This window comes from Carcharhinus amblyrhynchos, unplaced genomic scaffold (assembly GCF_965287045.1).
Source record: "Carcharhinus amblyrhynchos unplaced genomic scaffold, sCarAmb.v2.hapA chromosome_319, whole genome shotgun sequence".
Taxonomy (NCBI): domain Eukaryota; kingdom Metazoa; phylum Chordata; class Chondrichthyes; order Carcharhiniformes; family Carcharhinidae; genus Carcharhinus; species Carcharhinus amblyrhynchos.
The window spans coordinates 78,709-97,525 of record NW_027650059.1 but is presented as its reverse complement, the minus strand read 5'-3'; the positions used below and the strand labels follow the sequence as shown (position 1 = coordinate 97,525).

Here is an 18,817-nt window from a genome sequence, read left to right as displayed (position 1 = left end):
GGGGAGGAAAGAATTCAGTGATGGTGAATGGTAACCCCCAGGACGTTGATTGTGGGGGGGAATTCAGTGATGGTCAACACCATTGAATGTCAATGGGGAGACATTGCAACTTAGGATAGGGGTAGCTGAGGTTTGGATTGAGTTCAGAGGGTGGAATAGAGTGAGCTAGGCAGGAGAGTTTTGGCTTGTAAGATCAGGATTAGTCAGACAGTGTAAATTAGCCAAAGTCTTACTATATGACATCTGTGTCTTCTTCACCCACAATTGTTTGTGATGGCTTTAATCATCACACAGTGCAGAGTCAGGACTGTTTGGCAATGCTTACCAAATACATTTTAACAGCAGATCCTGGTTGAACAGGTGAATGGCATGGCTTACAGATGCCAATCTGTGGCCCATTCACTAATCCAGACCAGCGTCAGGTCCCACTTATTCACTCAATATGTCAGGATTGGGAGGCAGAGGCTAAAAGGCCAGTCCTGCTCCACACCCTTCCCTGCCCCTCTTCATCTCACCCCCATATGCCTCTATTCCTCTGTTGTGTTGATATTCTCCCACCTCTCTCCCCGTGGGACCGAATCCCACATTCTCCCCCACTCCTCTGTATGGGACCAAGTCCCATTCTCTCCTGCTCCCTGTGGGAGCAAGTCCCACATTCTTCCCCCACTGGGAAGCCCCAAGGATGGCACAGTGGGTTAGCACTGCAGCCTCAGCACCAGGGAACTGGGTTCAATTCCCAGCTCGGGTCACTGTCTGTGTGGAGTCTGCATGGGTTTCCTCCGGGTGCTCCGGTTTCCTCGCAGTCTGGAAGACAGGCTGGTTAGGGTGTATTGTCAATGTATCCAAAGAGGCACCACAGTGTGGTCGTTATGGTGTTAATGTAAGCCTTCTTGTGAAGAAGAAACAAACTTTAGACTATAGTATAAACACTGCCTTCAGGAGCGAGCCCCACCTGCTGGGCAGGCTGTCACCCGAGCCAAGCTTTTTAAATGTGTGCCAGGGGATTTTGAAATTGGCAGACAGCCCTTTCCAGCTCTCAAAACTTCCTGTGTGAGTGTGGGAGTGAGGGAGAGAGTGAGAGCCCCATGCCACTCAACACCAGGCCTGCAGATCAGATCAGTGGCAGGTGACCTGGGGAGCCCCCAGTGCAGCCTTGCCAGACATTTTGTTGACTGTTGTTCATGCAGCAGGGGTTGCCACATTTCACCAATTTCCCTCCATGTATTTTTCTTTTTTCAAACCAGTCTGACTGAAGCAATTCAGACATAAAGCAAAGGGGGAGTGAAGTGCGTGCTGATTATTCACAATCAACATGCACTCCCTCTGTATCCAGAGTGTAAATATTTATTTTACTTCTACCACTTGAAGTTGGTGATAATTCTGTTAACATATAAATGAAGCATCTTTGATAACCCATTTTGAAATATTCAGGGTGTATTAAATCTTATTCACAGTTGGTGAATAAGCCCTATTTGTGGCCCACTCTGATGAAGGGGGGTGGGGCACTCACTCACTCACCCAGGCTGTAGGGAAGCACTGCTATAAAGAAGCCACAGGTTAAAAGCCCCAATACATTATGTTGTTTTATTTGACAATTCTAACAAAACTCAATACCAGCAAGAGGGTCCAAAAAAGTTTCTAGAAAGCAGGTGGGTGAGGCTCGAGGACATGGGCACACACCCTGCACTTCCCCCAGCTCCATCCTGCCATCCACACCCCCAGGAAGCAGATCCGTGCCCCCCCAGCCAGGCTCATGATGCCCAGCTGGGTGGCATCTCACCCACCCTCAAATGCCAACTGTCATCTTTAGTGCTGCTTTCTTCTGAAGGAACAGCCTGCGGAGAGAGAGAGAGAGAAAAAAAACTGAAAAACACGCTGCTACAGACACCAGGCAAATGCAAGTCCCGCAAACCCCTACCGCTCTCCCATTGGGAGCGAGTCCCACATTCTCCCCATATTCCCCACTGGGATTTATTCGAGGCTGCCTTTTGCCCCCAGGTGCCTGTGCTGCTGTGTGAACAAATGAACAGATTGCACAAGGGGCAACTGAGCTTACAGCATCCTGGGTTTTTACATAGGGGCAGAGAGGATAAAGGAAAGGGAGTTATGTTAAAGAGCACCCATCCTGCTCCCCACTGGAGAGTCATGTTTCATTCTTATAAGGAAAGGTGTACAAGTATTGGAGACAGCGAGCGGCAAATGGGGAGAAAGCAGAATTAGGCTATTTGGTTGGATGATCAGCCATGATGGTGATGAGTGGCAGAGCAGGCTCGAAGGGCTGAATGGCCACCTCCTGCTCCTATCTTCTATTCAACGCCTTGAAAGGGGGTGAGAGCAGAGTGTTTGAATATTTTGAAGGCAGAGCAAGGTAGATTCTCGATTAACGAGGGGGTGGGGGTGGAAGGAAATTGGGCAGGTGGGATGCAGATTTGAGGTCACATCAGCCACGATCTTAAGAGTCATAGAGGTTTACAGCATGGAAACAGGCCCTTCGGCCCAAACTTGTCCCTGCCACTCTTTTTTAAACCCCTAAGCCAGTTCCAATTGCCCACTTGTTTTGCTCAAACTCCATCATTCCTTGATGTGAAAATTCACAGGGTTACTGGAGAGAGGGCAAGGGAGTGGGGACAGAGGGGGAGCAGCAAGGGGTGCAGTGGTTAGCAAGTTATGAGACGTCTTACTGCTGCCTCACAGCACCGGGGACCTAGAGTCGATTCCCGGCTTGGGTCACTGTCTGTGTGGAGTCTGCGTGTTCTCCCTGTGGGTTTCCTCTGGGTGCTCCTGTTTCCTCCCACACTCTGAAAGACATGCTGGTTAGGGTGGACTGGCCGTGCTAAATTCTCCCTCAGTGTACCCAAACAGGCACCGGAGTGTGGTGACAGGGGGATTTTCACAGTAACTCCATTGCAGTGTTAGGTTAGGTGGATTAGCCATGTTAAATTGCCCCATAGTGTCCAAAGATGTGCTAAATTCACCCTCAGTGTACCCGAACAGGAGTGTGGGACTAGAGGAATTTCACAGTAACTTCACTGCAGTGTTAATGTAAGCTTGTGACTAATAAAACAAACTTTAAACTTAAACAGAATGAGGGTGTGAGGAGAGCCACTCTTTCAGGGTGGGCAGGCCAAATGGCCCCCTGGTGTGCTGCAAGCTACAACTTATAAGGTGAGTGGCATTGGCCTCCTGCACATCTACACTGCACTGAGAGCTCCAGCACACGCCAACACTCAGCTCCCCCTGACACTGTGCCCCTCTTCACAGACACAGGCTGTGAATTGAAAAAGACCCAAGTGCTTGGGGCGGGGTTGGTCTGAAGCACCTGGGGCAAGGCCGCATGCTGGGACTACTGCAAGCCTGATGCACACTCCCATGGCTATTCAACCACGTGGGGAATCACAGCCAGTGACACCTGTGCCCCTCAAAAGAATGATAAGAATAAAAGGCACTCACCTTCTGTTAACCTGGCTTTTCCTCCGGTGGGCTGGCAAAGCACAGTGGAACACCCAACACATAGCACAACCGTCTGTGCGTGGCTGAAAACTGTCGTGATTTTGTAGCAACCTGAGAAACAGCAACACAAGTCAGGAATGCACAGGACAAGGCAGCTATCAGCCACATTAGCAAACAAGGTACAGCACGGGGTTAGATAGAGTAAAGCTCCCTCTACACTGTCCCCCCCAAAACACTCCCAGGACAGGTAGTTTCCTCTCCCAAGTGTCCCTGAGCAGTAAGATAAATGCCTGCCATTCCTCTTGCGTGCTGGATGGAGGTGGGATCCCTGGTTTGTGTAGAGTCAAAGGCTGATTGGAGGGGGGAGAGACACTCACCAGGACATTTGACATCCATGAAGTAGGAGTTGGGGCTTTGCACCAGCCGCTTCTTCTTGTGTTTCCTCTTCTCCTCCTCGGGAGTCGGATGCAACAAATCCTTTGCCAGCTGAAACGAGAGAATCGAGAGGGTGAGTTTACTGACTGGTATTTACTAGTCGCCCCCCTCCTGACACTCCCCACCTGACTTGTAACTACCCCCCTCTGAACAAGCAAGGCACTCAGTTCGAGGGGCAGTTAGGGCTGGGGGAATCAACGCTGGGGCCATGCATTATTGACTGGGGAAGAGTAACATCGGGGAGGTCATCGCCAGTACAGCACGATCGCAAGATCGGGCAACATGACACACCTCGTGGAGTCACAAAGCTCCTTGCTGTGTCACTGTACAGTTTCAGCAGACAAATACCAAGGCAGCAGGTGGAAAATACAAACGCTGCAATTTAATCTTCAGGGAGCAAACGTCACAAAAACAAGGGGCAGGAAGCCTTAGATAAATATACAGTTCAGTAAAGCCCTATACAGGGTGTGGACAGTAAATACCCCAGTCTGTAAAGCCCTATACAGGGTGTGGACAGAATTATAGACCTTCCATAAGATCCCGACAGTGGAGGGAGAGGCCATTTGGCCTATCGAGCCTGTACCAACAGTAATCCCACCAAGACCCTATCCCTGTAACCCCAGATATTTACCCTGCTGATCCCTCTGACACTAATGGACAATTTAGCACGGCCAATCCACCCTGACCCACACATCTTTCGGACTGTGGGAGGAAACCAGGAGCACCCGGACGAAACCCACACAGACAGGGAAGAACGTGCAGACTCCACACAGACAGTGACCCCGAGCCGGGAATCGAACCCGGGTCCCTGGCGCGGTGAGGCAGCAGCGCTAACCCACCACGTTACCCCCTAATACCCCAGTCTGTAAAGCCCTTAAGTGACTTTGGCAAAACTAATTCCAAGGCTACAGATGACTTCCAGCTTCCCCTGCCCCCCCACCGCGGTTAAATGCCCTGCCCCCTAGGGGGGAGGGGGAGGAGACACTGTCCCTTTAAACCCGAGCCCAAACTGCATCATTTGAGAGCGGGCACTAGGACCCGGGGTGGGAGGGCGGCCACGGGTTGCCTCTACCCCGTCCGCCTACAACCGTTGCCAGTGGCGACGGACCGGGGGGTGGGGCTATTTGATTGACAGGTCGGGATCAGAAATCCGCCGCCTCCTCCCTCATCTCGAGCCGTTGCCCGGGGCTTTGATTGGCAGGTGGGAAGCAGAAGGCCGTCTCCTCTCCTCACCCCCCCCCCCCCCCGCCCCCACTCTCCAGCCGTTGCCCGGGGTGACGGCGCGGGGGGGGTGGAGGAGGGGCCTAAGGCGAGACAGCCTTAGACCCCTCCCCTCCCCTCAACCTCGAGCCCTTGCCCGAGGTGACGGCAGCGCTTTGATTGACAGGTGGGGAGCTCAAGGCCGTCTCCTCCCTCCGCCCCCCTCCCCATCTCGAGCCGTTACCCGGGGTGACGGCGGGGCTCGCGGCGTCGCCCCGAGTAACGGAGCGTGGAGGGCGATTGGCCCGGGGGGGGGGGTGCCCAGCCTCGCGCTGCCAGGGGCAACGTCACGCGGCGCCACAGCAGCCGTTGGGCAGCCGCCATCTTTGCTCCCCCTCGTCGTCCTCGGTGAGTTGTTTTTCTTTTAATCTAAAATTAAAAATATTACTTCATAAACCACCTCCGCCCGACTCGAAACCCTCCGCCCGCTTTCCCTCCCCCTCCCCACTTCTCCGGTGGGGGCCCTTACTACCCCCCCCCCGTTCCTGCCCCTCCGGCCGGCCCGCGGACACTCACAGGCATCTTGAGTGTTGGCTCGCTAACGTGCAAAAGAAGGAAGGGGCGGCCCAGGGGACCCGGATATAACGGGGTTTCCCGCAAGGGGCAGGAAGACCCTCTGCGTCACCTCCGGCATGACGTCGGCGACCTCCCTCTTCGTCCCGCCTGGACCTTACACGTCGGCGGCCGGCCGCCATTTTGTGAAGGTCAAGCCAACACTAACCCATTGAACCCTAATCTCTGTTTCACCCCTCTTTTTTAAACCCCTCTTTTTTTTCAAACCCCTCACTTATCACCTGCTTGACATTATTTTATTACTAATAATCCACCATCATCTTGTGAGCAACATGTAAAGATGCTGTTAACATATATCTGTACACCATAGAAAAATAGCATAAAGTTTCGTAGACTGGATATAGTCAGGCACATTGATAACCCACATTATGGAAACAACTGTGATTTTAGTCACAAACATAAGAACATAAGAAATAGGAGCAGGAGTAGGCCATCTAGCCCTTCGAGCCTGCCCCGCCATTCAATAAGATCATGGCTGATCTGTCGTGGCTCAGTTCCACATTCCCGCCCTCTCCCCATAACCCTTAATCCCCTCTCTTATCAAGAACCCATCAACCCGCTTCTTAAAAATATTTAAGAACATAGGGCATAAAATTCGCTGCTGCTAACAGAGCAATAGTCAGGGACAATAAAAAGACTGCCTGTGGTGTAGGAATAACACCAGATGTGTGGGTCCAAGTTATAAAAAGTAAATGGTATACAAGATGTGTTGTTTCTACAACTAAGCATAAAAGGGGGAAAAAGGTCACTGAGATAGTCGGGACAGCAGTGATTAAGTTGGCAAAGGATTGATTACCGCCAATCTGAACTGGACATGTAACAGTGTTGGATAAGATGGATGAGTTTACTAATGCACTCTTGTGATAACAGAAGACATTGTTAGATGGGGAGTAGAGGGGATGGAAACTTGGGGCACCTCGAGCCAATAGGGGAATGACAACACATAGATGGGACAGGGACCACCAATTAGGGGAGAACAACACATTGCCAAGCCATTACAATGCTTGTAAAAAAGTATAAAATGTGCTGCAAATCTATGTAAGGTGTGCCTATTTTATTGGACACCCGGTCTTGCAAGAACGTTAAATAAAATACCTTGCTCCTTCAAAACTTGACTTGACTAAATTGTTTAACTGTGAGCTGCGTTTCTCACAATCTCCAGTCCAAAGAGCCACCCTGGAGGCTATTCATCCCATCACATCCATGCTAGCCCATCACTTCCATTCCCCTGTTCTTCTCTCCCCTTCCCTCTTTTTTATGGCACTGAGTCTGGCGAACAAACGACATAAAAGGGATGTGCTGTGAAGTGAGGAGAATAAATAAATGGTTACCTGGCACACAAAATGGTTGCCTGGTTTATGTCACACTATTTGTAACCCCCATGACTTGCCTGGGCTTGCAACATCTCACTTACTGTCCTGTCTGGAGACAATACACATCTCTTTAACTTGTGCTTAGTGCTATCTCGCAGGGGCTGGGGTGCATTATTGACCCTAGTAATCACATTTTAATTTGACATTTTTAAGTTTCCTTTGTACTTTGTTTTTGCGATTGTTCGGGCTGTTCCCATTCCTTTTGGGGTGCTGCCCATTTTACTTTGTCCTGCTTTAACTTGAGTTTGTTTATTTGGTTTGACCTTAAAAGAGACCACTCACACTGTCTGCACCTTTAAAGACTTGATTAGCTGTAAAGACTCGCATTCTAATCAGTATTCTGTCATCTGAGTGTGTGCCTTTATATGCCCTGTTTGTAATCCGAACTCCCTGATGAAGGGGCAGCGCCCCGAAAGCTCGTGGCGCTAATAAACCTGTTGGACTTTAACCTGGGACTGCTTACTGCGTTTGCCCCAGTCCAACGCCGGCATCTCCAACAACACAAAACGGTTACCTGGGAAGAGACATCAAGCTGGCACTGGCTTTGAGCACGGACAGTCACTTAAAGTTAAAACAGGCAGTAACCGAGATGCTGTAGAGATGCTAGTCAGAGCTTGAGGCGCTTTAAAGATAAGGGCAGACCCAGAACAATAGAGACTGATAATAGCATCAGCTCTTGAGGGGAACATAAATGCAACAAAAACAATCACTGAATGTATAGATCGAAACCAGTCACTGATAAAGCAAATATATCTATTCTATGAACAATGCTATGTTAACTGCCCATGGGGAGGTAGTAAATTGGATTAGACACTGGCTCAATGGAAGAATGACGTGGAAAACTTGGTAAACTGTCTGTGCTGTTATATGCTCTGTCTGAGGCCAGAACTCTCCATTTGCCTGACGAAGGGGCAAACCCCAAAAGCTTGCAAGTTTACTATCAAATAAATAGGTCGGACTTAAACCTGGTGTTGTCAGACTTCTTACTATCAATGGAAGAAGCCAGAGAGTGGTTGTGGAGGATTGCTTCTCTGAGTGGAGGCCTGTGACTAGTGGTGTGCCACAGGGATCAGTGCTGGGTCCACTGTTGTTTGTCATCTATATCAATGATCTGGATGATAATGTGGTAAATTGGATCAGCAAATTTGCTGATGATACAAAGATTGGAGGTGTAGTGGACAGTGAGGAAGGTTTTCAAAGCTTGCAGAGGGATTTGGACCAACTGGAAAAATGGGCTGAAAAATGGCAAATGGAATTTAACACAGACAAATGTGAGGTATTGCACTTTGGAAGGACAAACCAAAGTAGAATGTACAGGGTAAATGGTAGGACTCTGAAGAGTGCAGTTGAACAGAGGGATCTGGGAATACAGGTACAGAATTCCCAAAAAGTGACATCATAGGTGGATAGGCTTGTAAAGAGTGCTTTTGGTACATTGGCCTTTATAAATCGGAGTATCGAGTATAAAGGTTGGAGTGTTATGGTGAGGTTAAATAAGGCATTGGTGAGGCCAAATTTAGAGTATTATGTACAGTTTTGGTCACCTAGTTACAGGAAGGATGTAAATAAGGTTGAAAGAGTGCAGAGAAGATTCACGAGGATGTTGCCGGGACTTGAGAAGCTGAGTTACAGAGAGAGAGAGATTGAATAGGTTAGGACTTTATTCCCTGGAGCGTAGAAGAATGAGGGGAGATTTGATAGAGGTGTATAAGATTTTGATGGGTATAGATAGAGTGAATGCAAGCAGGCTTTTTCCACTGAGGTTAGGGGAGAAAAAAACCAGAGGGCAAGGGTTAAGGGTGAAAGGAGAAAAGTTTAAAGGGAATATCGGGGGGGATTCTTCACGCAGAGAGATGTGGGAGTGTGGAATGAGCTGCCGGATAAAGTGGTAAATGCGGGGTCACTTTTAACATTTAAGAAAAACTTGGACGGGTTCATGGATGAGAGGGGTGTGGAGGGATATGGTTCAAGTGCAGGTCAGTGGGACTAGGCAAAAAATGGTTCGGCACAGACAAGAAGGGCCAAAAGACCTGCTTCTGAGCTGTAATTTTCTATGGTCTGTACCTGTCTGATTGTAACAGTGTGTTAACTATCGATCACCATGATCTGTCTAGTCAACTATAACAATGTGTTAAACGGCTAATGTCCGGACTACCTATTGTCTGAAAGGTATATAAATGATCAGTTGCTATTGTATAGTTGAGAAGGAAGCTGCCAAGTATTGCAAAGTACCAGTGCTTTCTCCCGAAGCTTTGTATCCGAAATTAAACTGTATTATTGAAAACTCCAAGTCTGACTCCAAAGTGGTAAATTTCCTACAACATGCTGTCAAAGCTTTCCACCTTGTACTCAGCAGGATAGAAATTTTAACATCATTGTTCATTTGCTGTCACAAGTCGGCTTACGTTAACGCCGCAATGAAGTTATTGCGAAACTCCCCTAGTCACCACTCCGGCGCCTGTTCGGGTCACACTGAGGGAGAATTTAGCACTGCCGGTGCACCCTAACCAGCACGTCATTCGGACTGTAGGAGGAAACCGGAGCACCCGGAGGAAACCCACACAGACATGGGGAGAACGTGCAGACTCCACCCAGTCACCCAAGCCGGGAATTGAACCTGAGTCCCTGGCACAGTGTGAACCGCTGTGCCACCCTCCCTGGAACATTACTGATCGCAAACTGAGGTTTATTGAGTTTTGCAACTTCTGACAAACAAAAATAAAACAATTTTCCCTTTTCCCAACACATCACTTAAGACAAATTGAAGTTTAATGTGTTTTGCAGCTTCTGACAGTCATAGAATCCCTACAGTGCAGAAGGAGGCCATTCGATCCATCGAGTCTGCACCTACCGCAATCCCACGCAGGCCCTATTCCTGTAACCAAATGCATTTACCCCAGCTCATCCTCCAATACTAAGGAGCAATATATCATGGCCAATCCTCCTAACCTACACATCTTTCGGACTGTGGGACGAAACCGGAGCACCCGGAGGAAACCCACACAGACACGGGGAGAACGTGCAGACTCCACACTGACAGTGACCCGAGCCGGGAATCGAACCCGGGTCCCTGGTGTTGTGAGGCAGCAGTGCTAATCCACTGTGCCACCATGTCGCCCCATGTCACCCTATTGTGCCAATTCTGGGTGCCACACTTAAGGAAAGATGTGAAGATATTGTTGAGAGTGCAGAATTTTCACAAGAACCTGCACATCTTTGGACACTAAGGGACAATTTAGCACGGCCAATCCACCCTAACCTACACATCTTTGGACACTAAGGGGCAATTTAGCACGGCCAATCCACCTAACCTACACATCTTTGGACACTAAGGGACAATTTAGCATGGCCAATCCCCCTAACCTACACATCTTTGGACACTAAGGGGCAATTTAGCACGGCCAATCCACCTAACCTGCACATCTTTGGACACTAAGGGGCAATTTAGCACGGCCAATCCACCTAACCTGCACATCTTTGTACGCTAAGGGGCGATTTAGCATGGCCAATCCACCCTAACCTGCACATCTTTGGACACTAAGGGGCAATTTAGCACGGCCAATCCACCTAACCCGCACATCTTTGTACACTAAGGGACAATTTGGTGGCCCTCCTTCACCTCAGCAGGCTGCAAGATTGAAATCGGGCTTGTTCGCTACCCCGTGAATAAGATTAAATACATTTAATACACGCTGAATCTTTCATAGCGAGTTATAGAAAATGCTTCATTTATATATCCATAGAATTATCATCAATTAGTAAAAGCAAAGGAAACATTGACAATTTGGACTCAGTGGGAGCGCACAGTTCTTGCAGTCAATGTTGTGAGCCATGAACTCGCACCCTCACTTCACTCCCCCTTTGCTTTACGTGCAAATCACTGGATGCATTGGCTAAATTCTCCCTCAGTGTGTCCACTGGGGCAGCACGGTGGCATAGTGGGTTAGCACTGCTGCCTCACAGACCCAGGGACCCCTGGGTTCGATTCCCGACTTGGGTCACTGTCTGTGCAGAGAGTCTGCACGTTCTCTCTGCGTGGGCCCAGCCTCAAGATAAGGGGAGGCGGGGTCAGTTTAGATCGGAGTTGAGGAGGAACTTCTTCACTCAAAGAGTGGTGAGTCTCTGGAATTCTCTGCCCGTTGAAGTGGTGGAGGCTACCTCGCTAAATATATTTAAGTCACGGGTAGATAGATTTCTGATAGACAAGGGGATTAAGGGTTATGGGGAGAAAGCGGGAAAGTGGAACTGATCAACTTCAGATCAGCCATGATCTTATTGAATGGCGGGGCAGGCTCGAAGGGCTCGATGGCCTACTCCTGCTCCTATTTCTTATGTTCTTATGTTTCCTCCAGGTGCTCCGGTTTCCTCCCGCAGTCGGAAAGGCATGCGGGTTAGATTGATTGGCTGTGCTAAATTACCTCTTAGTGTCCTATAGGTTAGCAGGATAAATGTGCTGGGATAGGGCCTGAGTGGGATTGTTGTTGGTGGAGAATTTATGGGCCAAATGGCCTCCTTCTGCCTTGTAGGATTCTATGAAACAGGTGCCACAGTGTGTCTATTTGGGGATTTTCACAGTAACTTCATTGCCGTGTTAATGTAAGCCTACTTGTGGCACTAATAAATAAATAAAATTTAGGAGGATGAGGGGGTAACCTTATAGAGGATTATAAAATCATGAGTGGTGTAGATCAGCTGAATCACCGGGGTCTTTTCCCCTAGGGTAGGGGGGAGCCCAAAATTAAAGGGCAGAGGGTTAAAGGTGAGAGGGGAAAAGGGGACCCAAGGGGTAAATTTTTCATACTGAGAGTGGCGCATGTGTGGAATGAGCTGTAAGAGGGGATGGTAGAGGCGGCTACAATGAGAATAATTAAAAGATATTTGGACAGGTACGTGGATGGGGAAGGTTGAGAGAGATACAGGCCCAAACACACCAGGTGGGACCAATTCAGATTAGGAAACCTAGTGGGCTTGGAGGAGTTGGGCTGAAGGGCCTGTTTCCGTGCTGTGTATCTCTGTGATTCTCTGAGTTCCTGCACGCAGGTTTTCAGGAGCTAGAAACATAGAAGATAGGAGGCCATTCAGCCCTTCATGCCTGCTCCGCCATTCATCACCATCATGGCTGATCGTCCAACTCAATAGCCTAATCCTGCTTTCTCCCCATTAACCTTTGATCCCATTCACCCCAAGAGCTATATCCAGCCACCTCTTGAATACATTCAATGTTTTGGCATCAACTACTTCCTGTGATAATGAATTCCACAGGCTCACCGGGTGAAGAAATGTCTCCTCACCTCCGTCCTAAATGGTCTACCCTGAATCCTCAGACCGTGACCCCCTGGTTCTGAACACCCCCACCATCGGGAATTTAGCGCGGCCAATCCACCCAACCTGCACATCTTTGGAGTGTGGGAGGAAACAGGACCACCCAGAGGAAACCCAAGCAGACACGGGGAGAATGTGCAGACTCCACACCGACATTGACCTGAAGCTGGGAATTAAACCTGAATTCTTGGCACTACGAGGCAGCAGTGCTAACCACTGTGCCACCGTGCTACATGGTGCTACACTTGTTACATGTTCTCTCCATGTGTCTGCATGGGTTTCCTCCGGGTGCTCTGGTTTCCTCCCACAGTCCAAAGATGTGCAGGTTAGGTGGATTGGCCATGCTAAATTGTCCCTTAGTGTCCAAAGATGTGTAGATTAGGTGAATTAGTGGGGTAAATCCGTTGGGTTATTGAGATATGGCCTGGGTGGGATTGTGGCCAGTGTAGACTCAGTGTAGCCTCCTCCTGCACTGTACGGATTCTGTGATTCTATGAAAAACCACCTCAGCTCTCTCCAGAACCTTACGCAATTCTCCCCCTCCCCGCCCCCATGCATGCACACATACACACACACACTCACACACAACCAAATACTCCCTTTCCACACACTCTCACACATACGCACATTCTCTTACACACACTTACGAACCCACCCCAGACATACTCTCTCTCTCTCACACACTCTCTCTCTCTCACACTCTCTCTCTCCCCCTCACAAACACACACACACACTCTCTCTTTCTCTCTTCCACACCCCCCACACACACACACACTCACTCACTCTCTCTCTCTCTCCCACACACACACATACACACACACACTCTTTCTCTCACACACGCACACTCTCTCACACATACATACACAATCTCTCACTCTCACACACACACTCTCTCTCTCACACACACACACACATAGACACACACATACACACTCTCTCTCACACACATACACTCTCTCTCTCATTCTCAAACATTATCTCTTTCTCTCTGTCACTCACACACACACTTTCTCTCTCACATGCACATTCTCTCTCACACACATACACACACTCTCTCACTCATACATTCTCTCTTTCTCTCACACACACGTTCTCTCTCTGTCTCACACATACACTCCCTCACAAACTCTCTCTCTCTCTCTCACACACACACACTCCCTTCCCCAACCCCAACTGCCCCACCCTCTCCCAAACCCCTCAACCTACCCCTACCCCACCCCGCCCCACCTGCCCCCCTCCTCCCTACCCCCTCCTCCCTGCCCCCTGCCCCTCCTCCCTGCCCCCCGCCCCTCCATCCCTCCCCCCTGCCCCTCCATCCCTCCCCCCTGCCCCTCCATCCCTCCCCCTGCCCCTCCATCCCTGCCCCCCGCCCCTCCTCCTTGCCCTCCCGCCCCTCCTCCTTGCCCCCGTCCCTCCTCCTTGCCCCCTGCCCCTCTTTCCTGCCCCCCACCCCTCCATCCCTCCCCCGCCCCTCCTCCCTGCCCCTCTGCCTCTCCTCCCTGCCCCCCCGCCCCTCCTCTCTGCCCCCGCCCCTCCATCCCTCCCCTCTCCCCACCCCTCCTTCCCTCCACCCCTCCTTCCCCCCACCCCGCCCCTCCATCCCTCCCCTCTCCCCACCCCTCCTTCCCTCCACCCCTCCTTCCCCCCACCCCGCCCCTCCATCCCTCCCCCCGCCCCTCCATTCCTCCCCGCCCGCCCCTCCATTCCTCCCCCTCCGCCCCTCCATTCCTCCCCCTCCGCCCCTCCATTTCCCCCCCTCCACCCCTCTGCATGCACATATCCTTCCCCACTCCACACTTACAAGCCCAACAGTAAAAGTGAAAATAAAAGCTTGCATGAAGGTGATAGACAATTCTGACCAACCATTTAAGATTTTTTTGTCAACAAGCCAAGGCCAAACATTCACATCATTTTTTTGTAAGAAAGTTTTGCCCCACACACAAAAACACATTTTAAAACTTTTCTCTTTCAAAAGGGGAAGGTTGTTTCCTGTTGGTCAGGGAATGTGGTAAAATTCACTTTGTCTGCAGTGATGCGCCGGGGAAAGGGAACATTGCAACTTCTGACGATTAAAAATAAAACAAAACTCAATAAACCTCAGTTTGTGATCAGTAATGTGTTAGGGAAAGGCAGCACGGTGACACAGTGGGTTAGCGCTGCTGCCTCACGGAGCCAGGGACCCGGGTTCGATTCCCAGCTCGGCTCGCTGTCTGTGTGGAGCCTGCAGGTTCTCCCCGTGTCTGCGTGGGTTTCCTCCGGGTGCTCCTGTTTCCTCCCACAGTCTGAAAGACGTGCTGGTTAGGGTGCATTGGCCGTGCTAAATTCTCCCTCAGTGTAACCTGAACAGGAGTGCGGCGACTAGGGGAATTTCACAGTAACTTCATTGCAGTGTTAAAGCAAGCCTTACTTGTAACACTAATAAACACATTTTTTAGAAGTTATTTTGATTTTATTTGTCAGAAATTGCAAAACTCAATAAACCTCAATTTGTGATCAGAAATGTACTGGGGAAAGGGGAAGCTGCTTTAGATTTATTTGGTGGCACAGTGGCGTAGTGGTTAGCACTGCTGCCTCACAGCGCCAGGCACCCACATTCGATTCCCAGCTCAGATCACTATCTGTGCGGAGTCTGCACGTTCTCCTTGTGTCTGAGTGGGTTTCCTCTGGGTGCTCCAGTTTCCTCCCACAGTCCAAAGATGTGCAGATTAGGGTGGACTGGCCATGCTAAATTGCCTCTTGGTGTCCAAAGATATCGGGGTTAGATGGATTGACCATGCTAAATTGCCTCTCGGTGTCTAAAGATATCGGGGTTAGATGGATTGACCATGCTAAATTGTCCCTTACTATCCAAAGATGTGCAGGTTAGATGGATTGACCATGCTAAATTATCCCTTACTATCCAAAGATGTGCAGGTTTGATGGATTGACCATGCTAAATTGTCCCTTACTATCCAAAGATGTGCAGGTTAGGTGGATTGACCGTGCTAAATTGTCCCTTAGTATCCAAAGATGTCGGGGTTAGCTGGATTGACCATGCTAAATTGTCCCTTAGTGTCTGGGGGACAAGCTCGGGTAAATGCACCGAGATAGGGCCTAGGTGGGATTGTGGTCTGTGCAGATGTGATGGGCTGAATGGCCTCCTTCTGGATTGTAGGGATTCTATGATTGTCAGAAATTGCAAAACCCAATAACCCTCAGTTTGTGATCAGTAACGTACTGGGGAAAGGGGAAAAGTTTTATTTTTGCATTTCAGAAGTTGATAAAACTCTGATCCTCAGTTTGTGATCAGTAATGTACTGGGGAAAGGGGAAAAGTTCTATTTTTGTATATAAGTTGATAAAACTCTGATCCTCAGTTTGCCTTCAGTAATGTACTGGGGAAAGGGGAAAAGTTTTATTTTTGTATATAAGTTGATAAAACTCTGATCCTCAGTTTGCCTTCAGTAATGTACTGGGGAAAGGGGGAAAAGTTTTATTTTTGTATCTACGTTGATAAAACTCTGATCCTCAGTTTGTGATCAGTAATGTGCTGGGGAAAGGGGGAAAAGTTTTTTTTTGTATATAAGTTGATAAAACTCTGATCCTCAGTTTGCCTTCAGTAATGTACTGGGGAAAGGGGGAAAAGTTCTATTTTTGTATATAAGTTGATAAAACTCTGATCCTCAGTTTGTGATCAGTAATGTGCTGGGGAAAGGGGGAAAAGTTTTATTTTTGTATATAAGTTGATAAAACTCTGATCCTCAGTTTGCCTTCAGTAATGTAGTGGGGAAAGGGGAAAAGTTTTATTTTTGCATTTCAGAAGTTGATAAAACTTTAATCCTCAGTTTGCCTTCAGTAATGTACTGGGGAAAGGGGAAAAGTTTTATTTTTGCATTTCAGAAGTTGATGAAACTTAAATCCTCAGTTTGCCTTCAGTAATGTGCTGGGGAAAGGGGATTTTTTTAAAAAATATTTTTTTCTGCTGGTCAGAAGCTGCCAAAAGTCCATAAACTTGAGTGATGTGCTGGGGAAAAGGGAGGGTTCTTACTAAAACACGGCGAAGCCACTCCTTGAATGTGGGAAGCGAGAGAGAGTTTCCCTTTTCCTCTCTCTCTCTCTCTCTGTCGCTTTCTTTTCAAAATCAACTCCTGTAGGGAAAGCTTGAGCTCCAAGATGGCGAAAGCGTACGACTATCTGTTCAAACTCTTACTTATTGGGGACAGTGGGGTGGGCAAGACTTGCCTGATCATCCGCTTCGCCGATGACAACTTTAACAGCACCTATATCTCCACCATCGGTAAGTTTCAGAGAGTGAAATTAACTTTATGTCAACTTTAGACTTCTCCCCTTCTCTCCCTCTCTCTCCCTCTGCCCTCTCCTGTCAGTTTGACACTGGCCCATTGTGTGTGTGTGTGTGTTTTATTTTAATATGAAATAGAGACCCCCTCCTCCCTCTTCACCCCCTCCAAAAAAAAACAAACTGTAAAACACACACACACACGTAAACAAATTTCAAAACTTTTAATGTTGAGAGTAAGTCAGGCTCTCTCTCTCTCTTTCCCATTTCATTTTCCTCTTTATAAGTGATTTATAAGTGATTCATTAAAGACCTGAATCATAGATTCCCCCGCAGTGCAGAAAGAGACCATTTGGCCTCTAAAGGGCAGCACAGTGGTTGGCACCGCTGCCTCACAGCTCCAAGGACCCGGGTTCGATTCCCATTGTTTTGCTTGGAGTCTGCCAGTGTCGGTGTGGGTTTCCTCCCACAGTCCAAAGATGTTCGGTGGGTTGGCCATGCTAAATTGCCCCTTAGTGTCCGAAGATGTGCTGGTTAGCTGGACTGGCCGTGCTAAATTGCCCCTTAGTGTCGGGGGATTAGCTAGAGTAAATACGTGGGGTTATGAGGATAGGGCCTGGGTGGGATTGTGGATGGTGCAGACTTGATGGGCCGAATGACCTGCTTCTGCACTGTTGGGATTCTATGAAAGACAGAGCACTTTTACCCAGGTCCTATCCCTGTGTACTTACTCTGCTAGTCCCCCTAATCTCCACATCTTTGGACACCAAGGGACAATTTAGCATGGCCAATCCACCTAATCTAAAGTTTATTTTTTTGTGTCACAATTAGGCCTACATTAAGACTGCCAGTTCCTGGGATGGTAGGTCCATCGTATGAGGAGAGACTGTGTCAGTCAGAATTATATTCACTGGAGTTTAGAAGAGTGAGAGGGGATCTCGTAGAAATTTGTAAAATTCTAACAGTTAGACAGGATGGATTCAGAGAGAGTGTCCCCCGATACTTTGAGGATGAGGGGTAAACCTTTCAGACTAGGGTTAGGAGAAATTTCTTCACCCAGAGGGTGATGAATGTGTGGAATTCACTCCCACAGAAAGTAGTTGAGGCCAAAACTAACACTAATGGACATTTTATCATGGCCAATCCATCTCTTATCCTATCCTTAGTATCGACTCCCTCTTGCCCACTAACAGAAATACAGCGAGATTTGATTTGATTTATTATTGTCCCATGTATTGGGGTACAGTGAAAAGTATTGTTTCTTGTGCGCTATACAGACAAAGCATACCGTTCATAGAGAAGGAAAGGAGTGGGTGCAGAATGTAGTGTTACAGTCACAGCGAGGGTGTAGAGAAAGATCAACTTAATGTAAGGTTGGTCCATTCAAAAGTCTGATGGCAGCAAAGAAGAAGCTGTTTTGGAGTCAGTTGGTACGTGGCCTCAGACTTTTGTATCTTTATTCCTGACACAAGAAGGTGGAAGAGAGAATGCCCGGGGTGGATGGGGGTCTTTGATTATGCCAGCTGCTTTTCCCCGAGGCAGCAGGAAGTGTAGACAGAGGTTGGTTTGCGTGATGGACTGGGCTATGTCATGACCTTTTGCAGTTTCTTGCGGTCTTGGTCAGAGGCAGGAGCCATACCAAGCTATGATAGAATCCCTACAGTGCAGAAGGAGGCCATTCGGCCCATTGAGCCTGCACTGACAACGATTTCATAGAACCCTACAGTGCAGAAAGAGGCCCTTCGGCCCATCGAATCTGCACCGAACACAATCCCACCCAGGTCCTACCCCCATATCCCTACATATTATACCCACTAATCCCTCTAAACTACGCATCCCTGGACACTAAGGGGCAATTTCTTAGCACGGCCAATCAACCTAACCCGCACATCTTTGGACTGTGGGAGGAAACCGGAGTACCCGGAGGAAACCCACGCAGACACGAGGAGAATGTGCAAACTCCACACAGACAGTGACCCAAGCTGGGAATCGAACCCAGGACCCTGGAGCTGTGAAGCAGCAGTGCCAACCACTGTGCTACCGTGCTGCCATGTTCTATCCCTGTAACCTCTGATAATCCCCCGACACTAATGGAAAATTTATCATGGCCAATCCACCTAACTTGCACA

General features: G+C 48.8%; 2 protein-coding genes across 2 annotated transcripts in view; one reads left to right on the top strand and one right to left on the bottom strand.

Moving 5' to 3' along the window:
* Positions 1-1,570: 1,570 nt before the first annotated feature.
* rps27.2 (ribosomal protein S27, isoform 2) lies at positions 1,571-5,755 on the bottom strand. Its single transcript, XM_080183518.1, has 4 exons — positions 5,662-5,755; positions 3,828-3,936; positions 3,451-3,561; positions 1,571-1,835 (listed from the first exon to the last, which is right to left on the bottom strand). The coding sequence occupies exons 1-4, from the start codon at positions 5,665-5,667 to the stop codon at positions 1,807-1,809; spliced, it is 255 nt and encodes an 84-aa protein (XP_080039644.1). The 5' UTR covers positions 5,668-5,755; the 3' UTR covers positions 1,571-1,806.
* Positions 5,756-16,505: 10,750 nt separating this feature from the next.
* rab13 (RAB13, member RAS oncogene family) overlaps positions 16,506-18,817 on the top strand; it is a 31,488-nt gene continuing 29,176 nt past the window's right edge. The window contains exon 1 of the mRNA XM_080183516.1: positions 16,506-16,688. Coding sequence (XP_080039642.1) covers positions 16,565-16,688 — 124 coding nt within the window. The 5' untranslated portion in view covers positions 16,506-16,564. The remainder of the gene's footprint in view (positions 16,689-18,817) is intronic.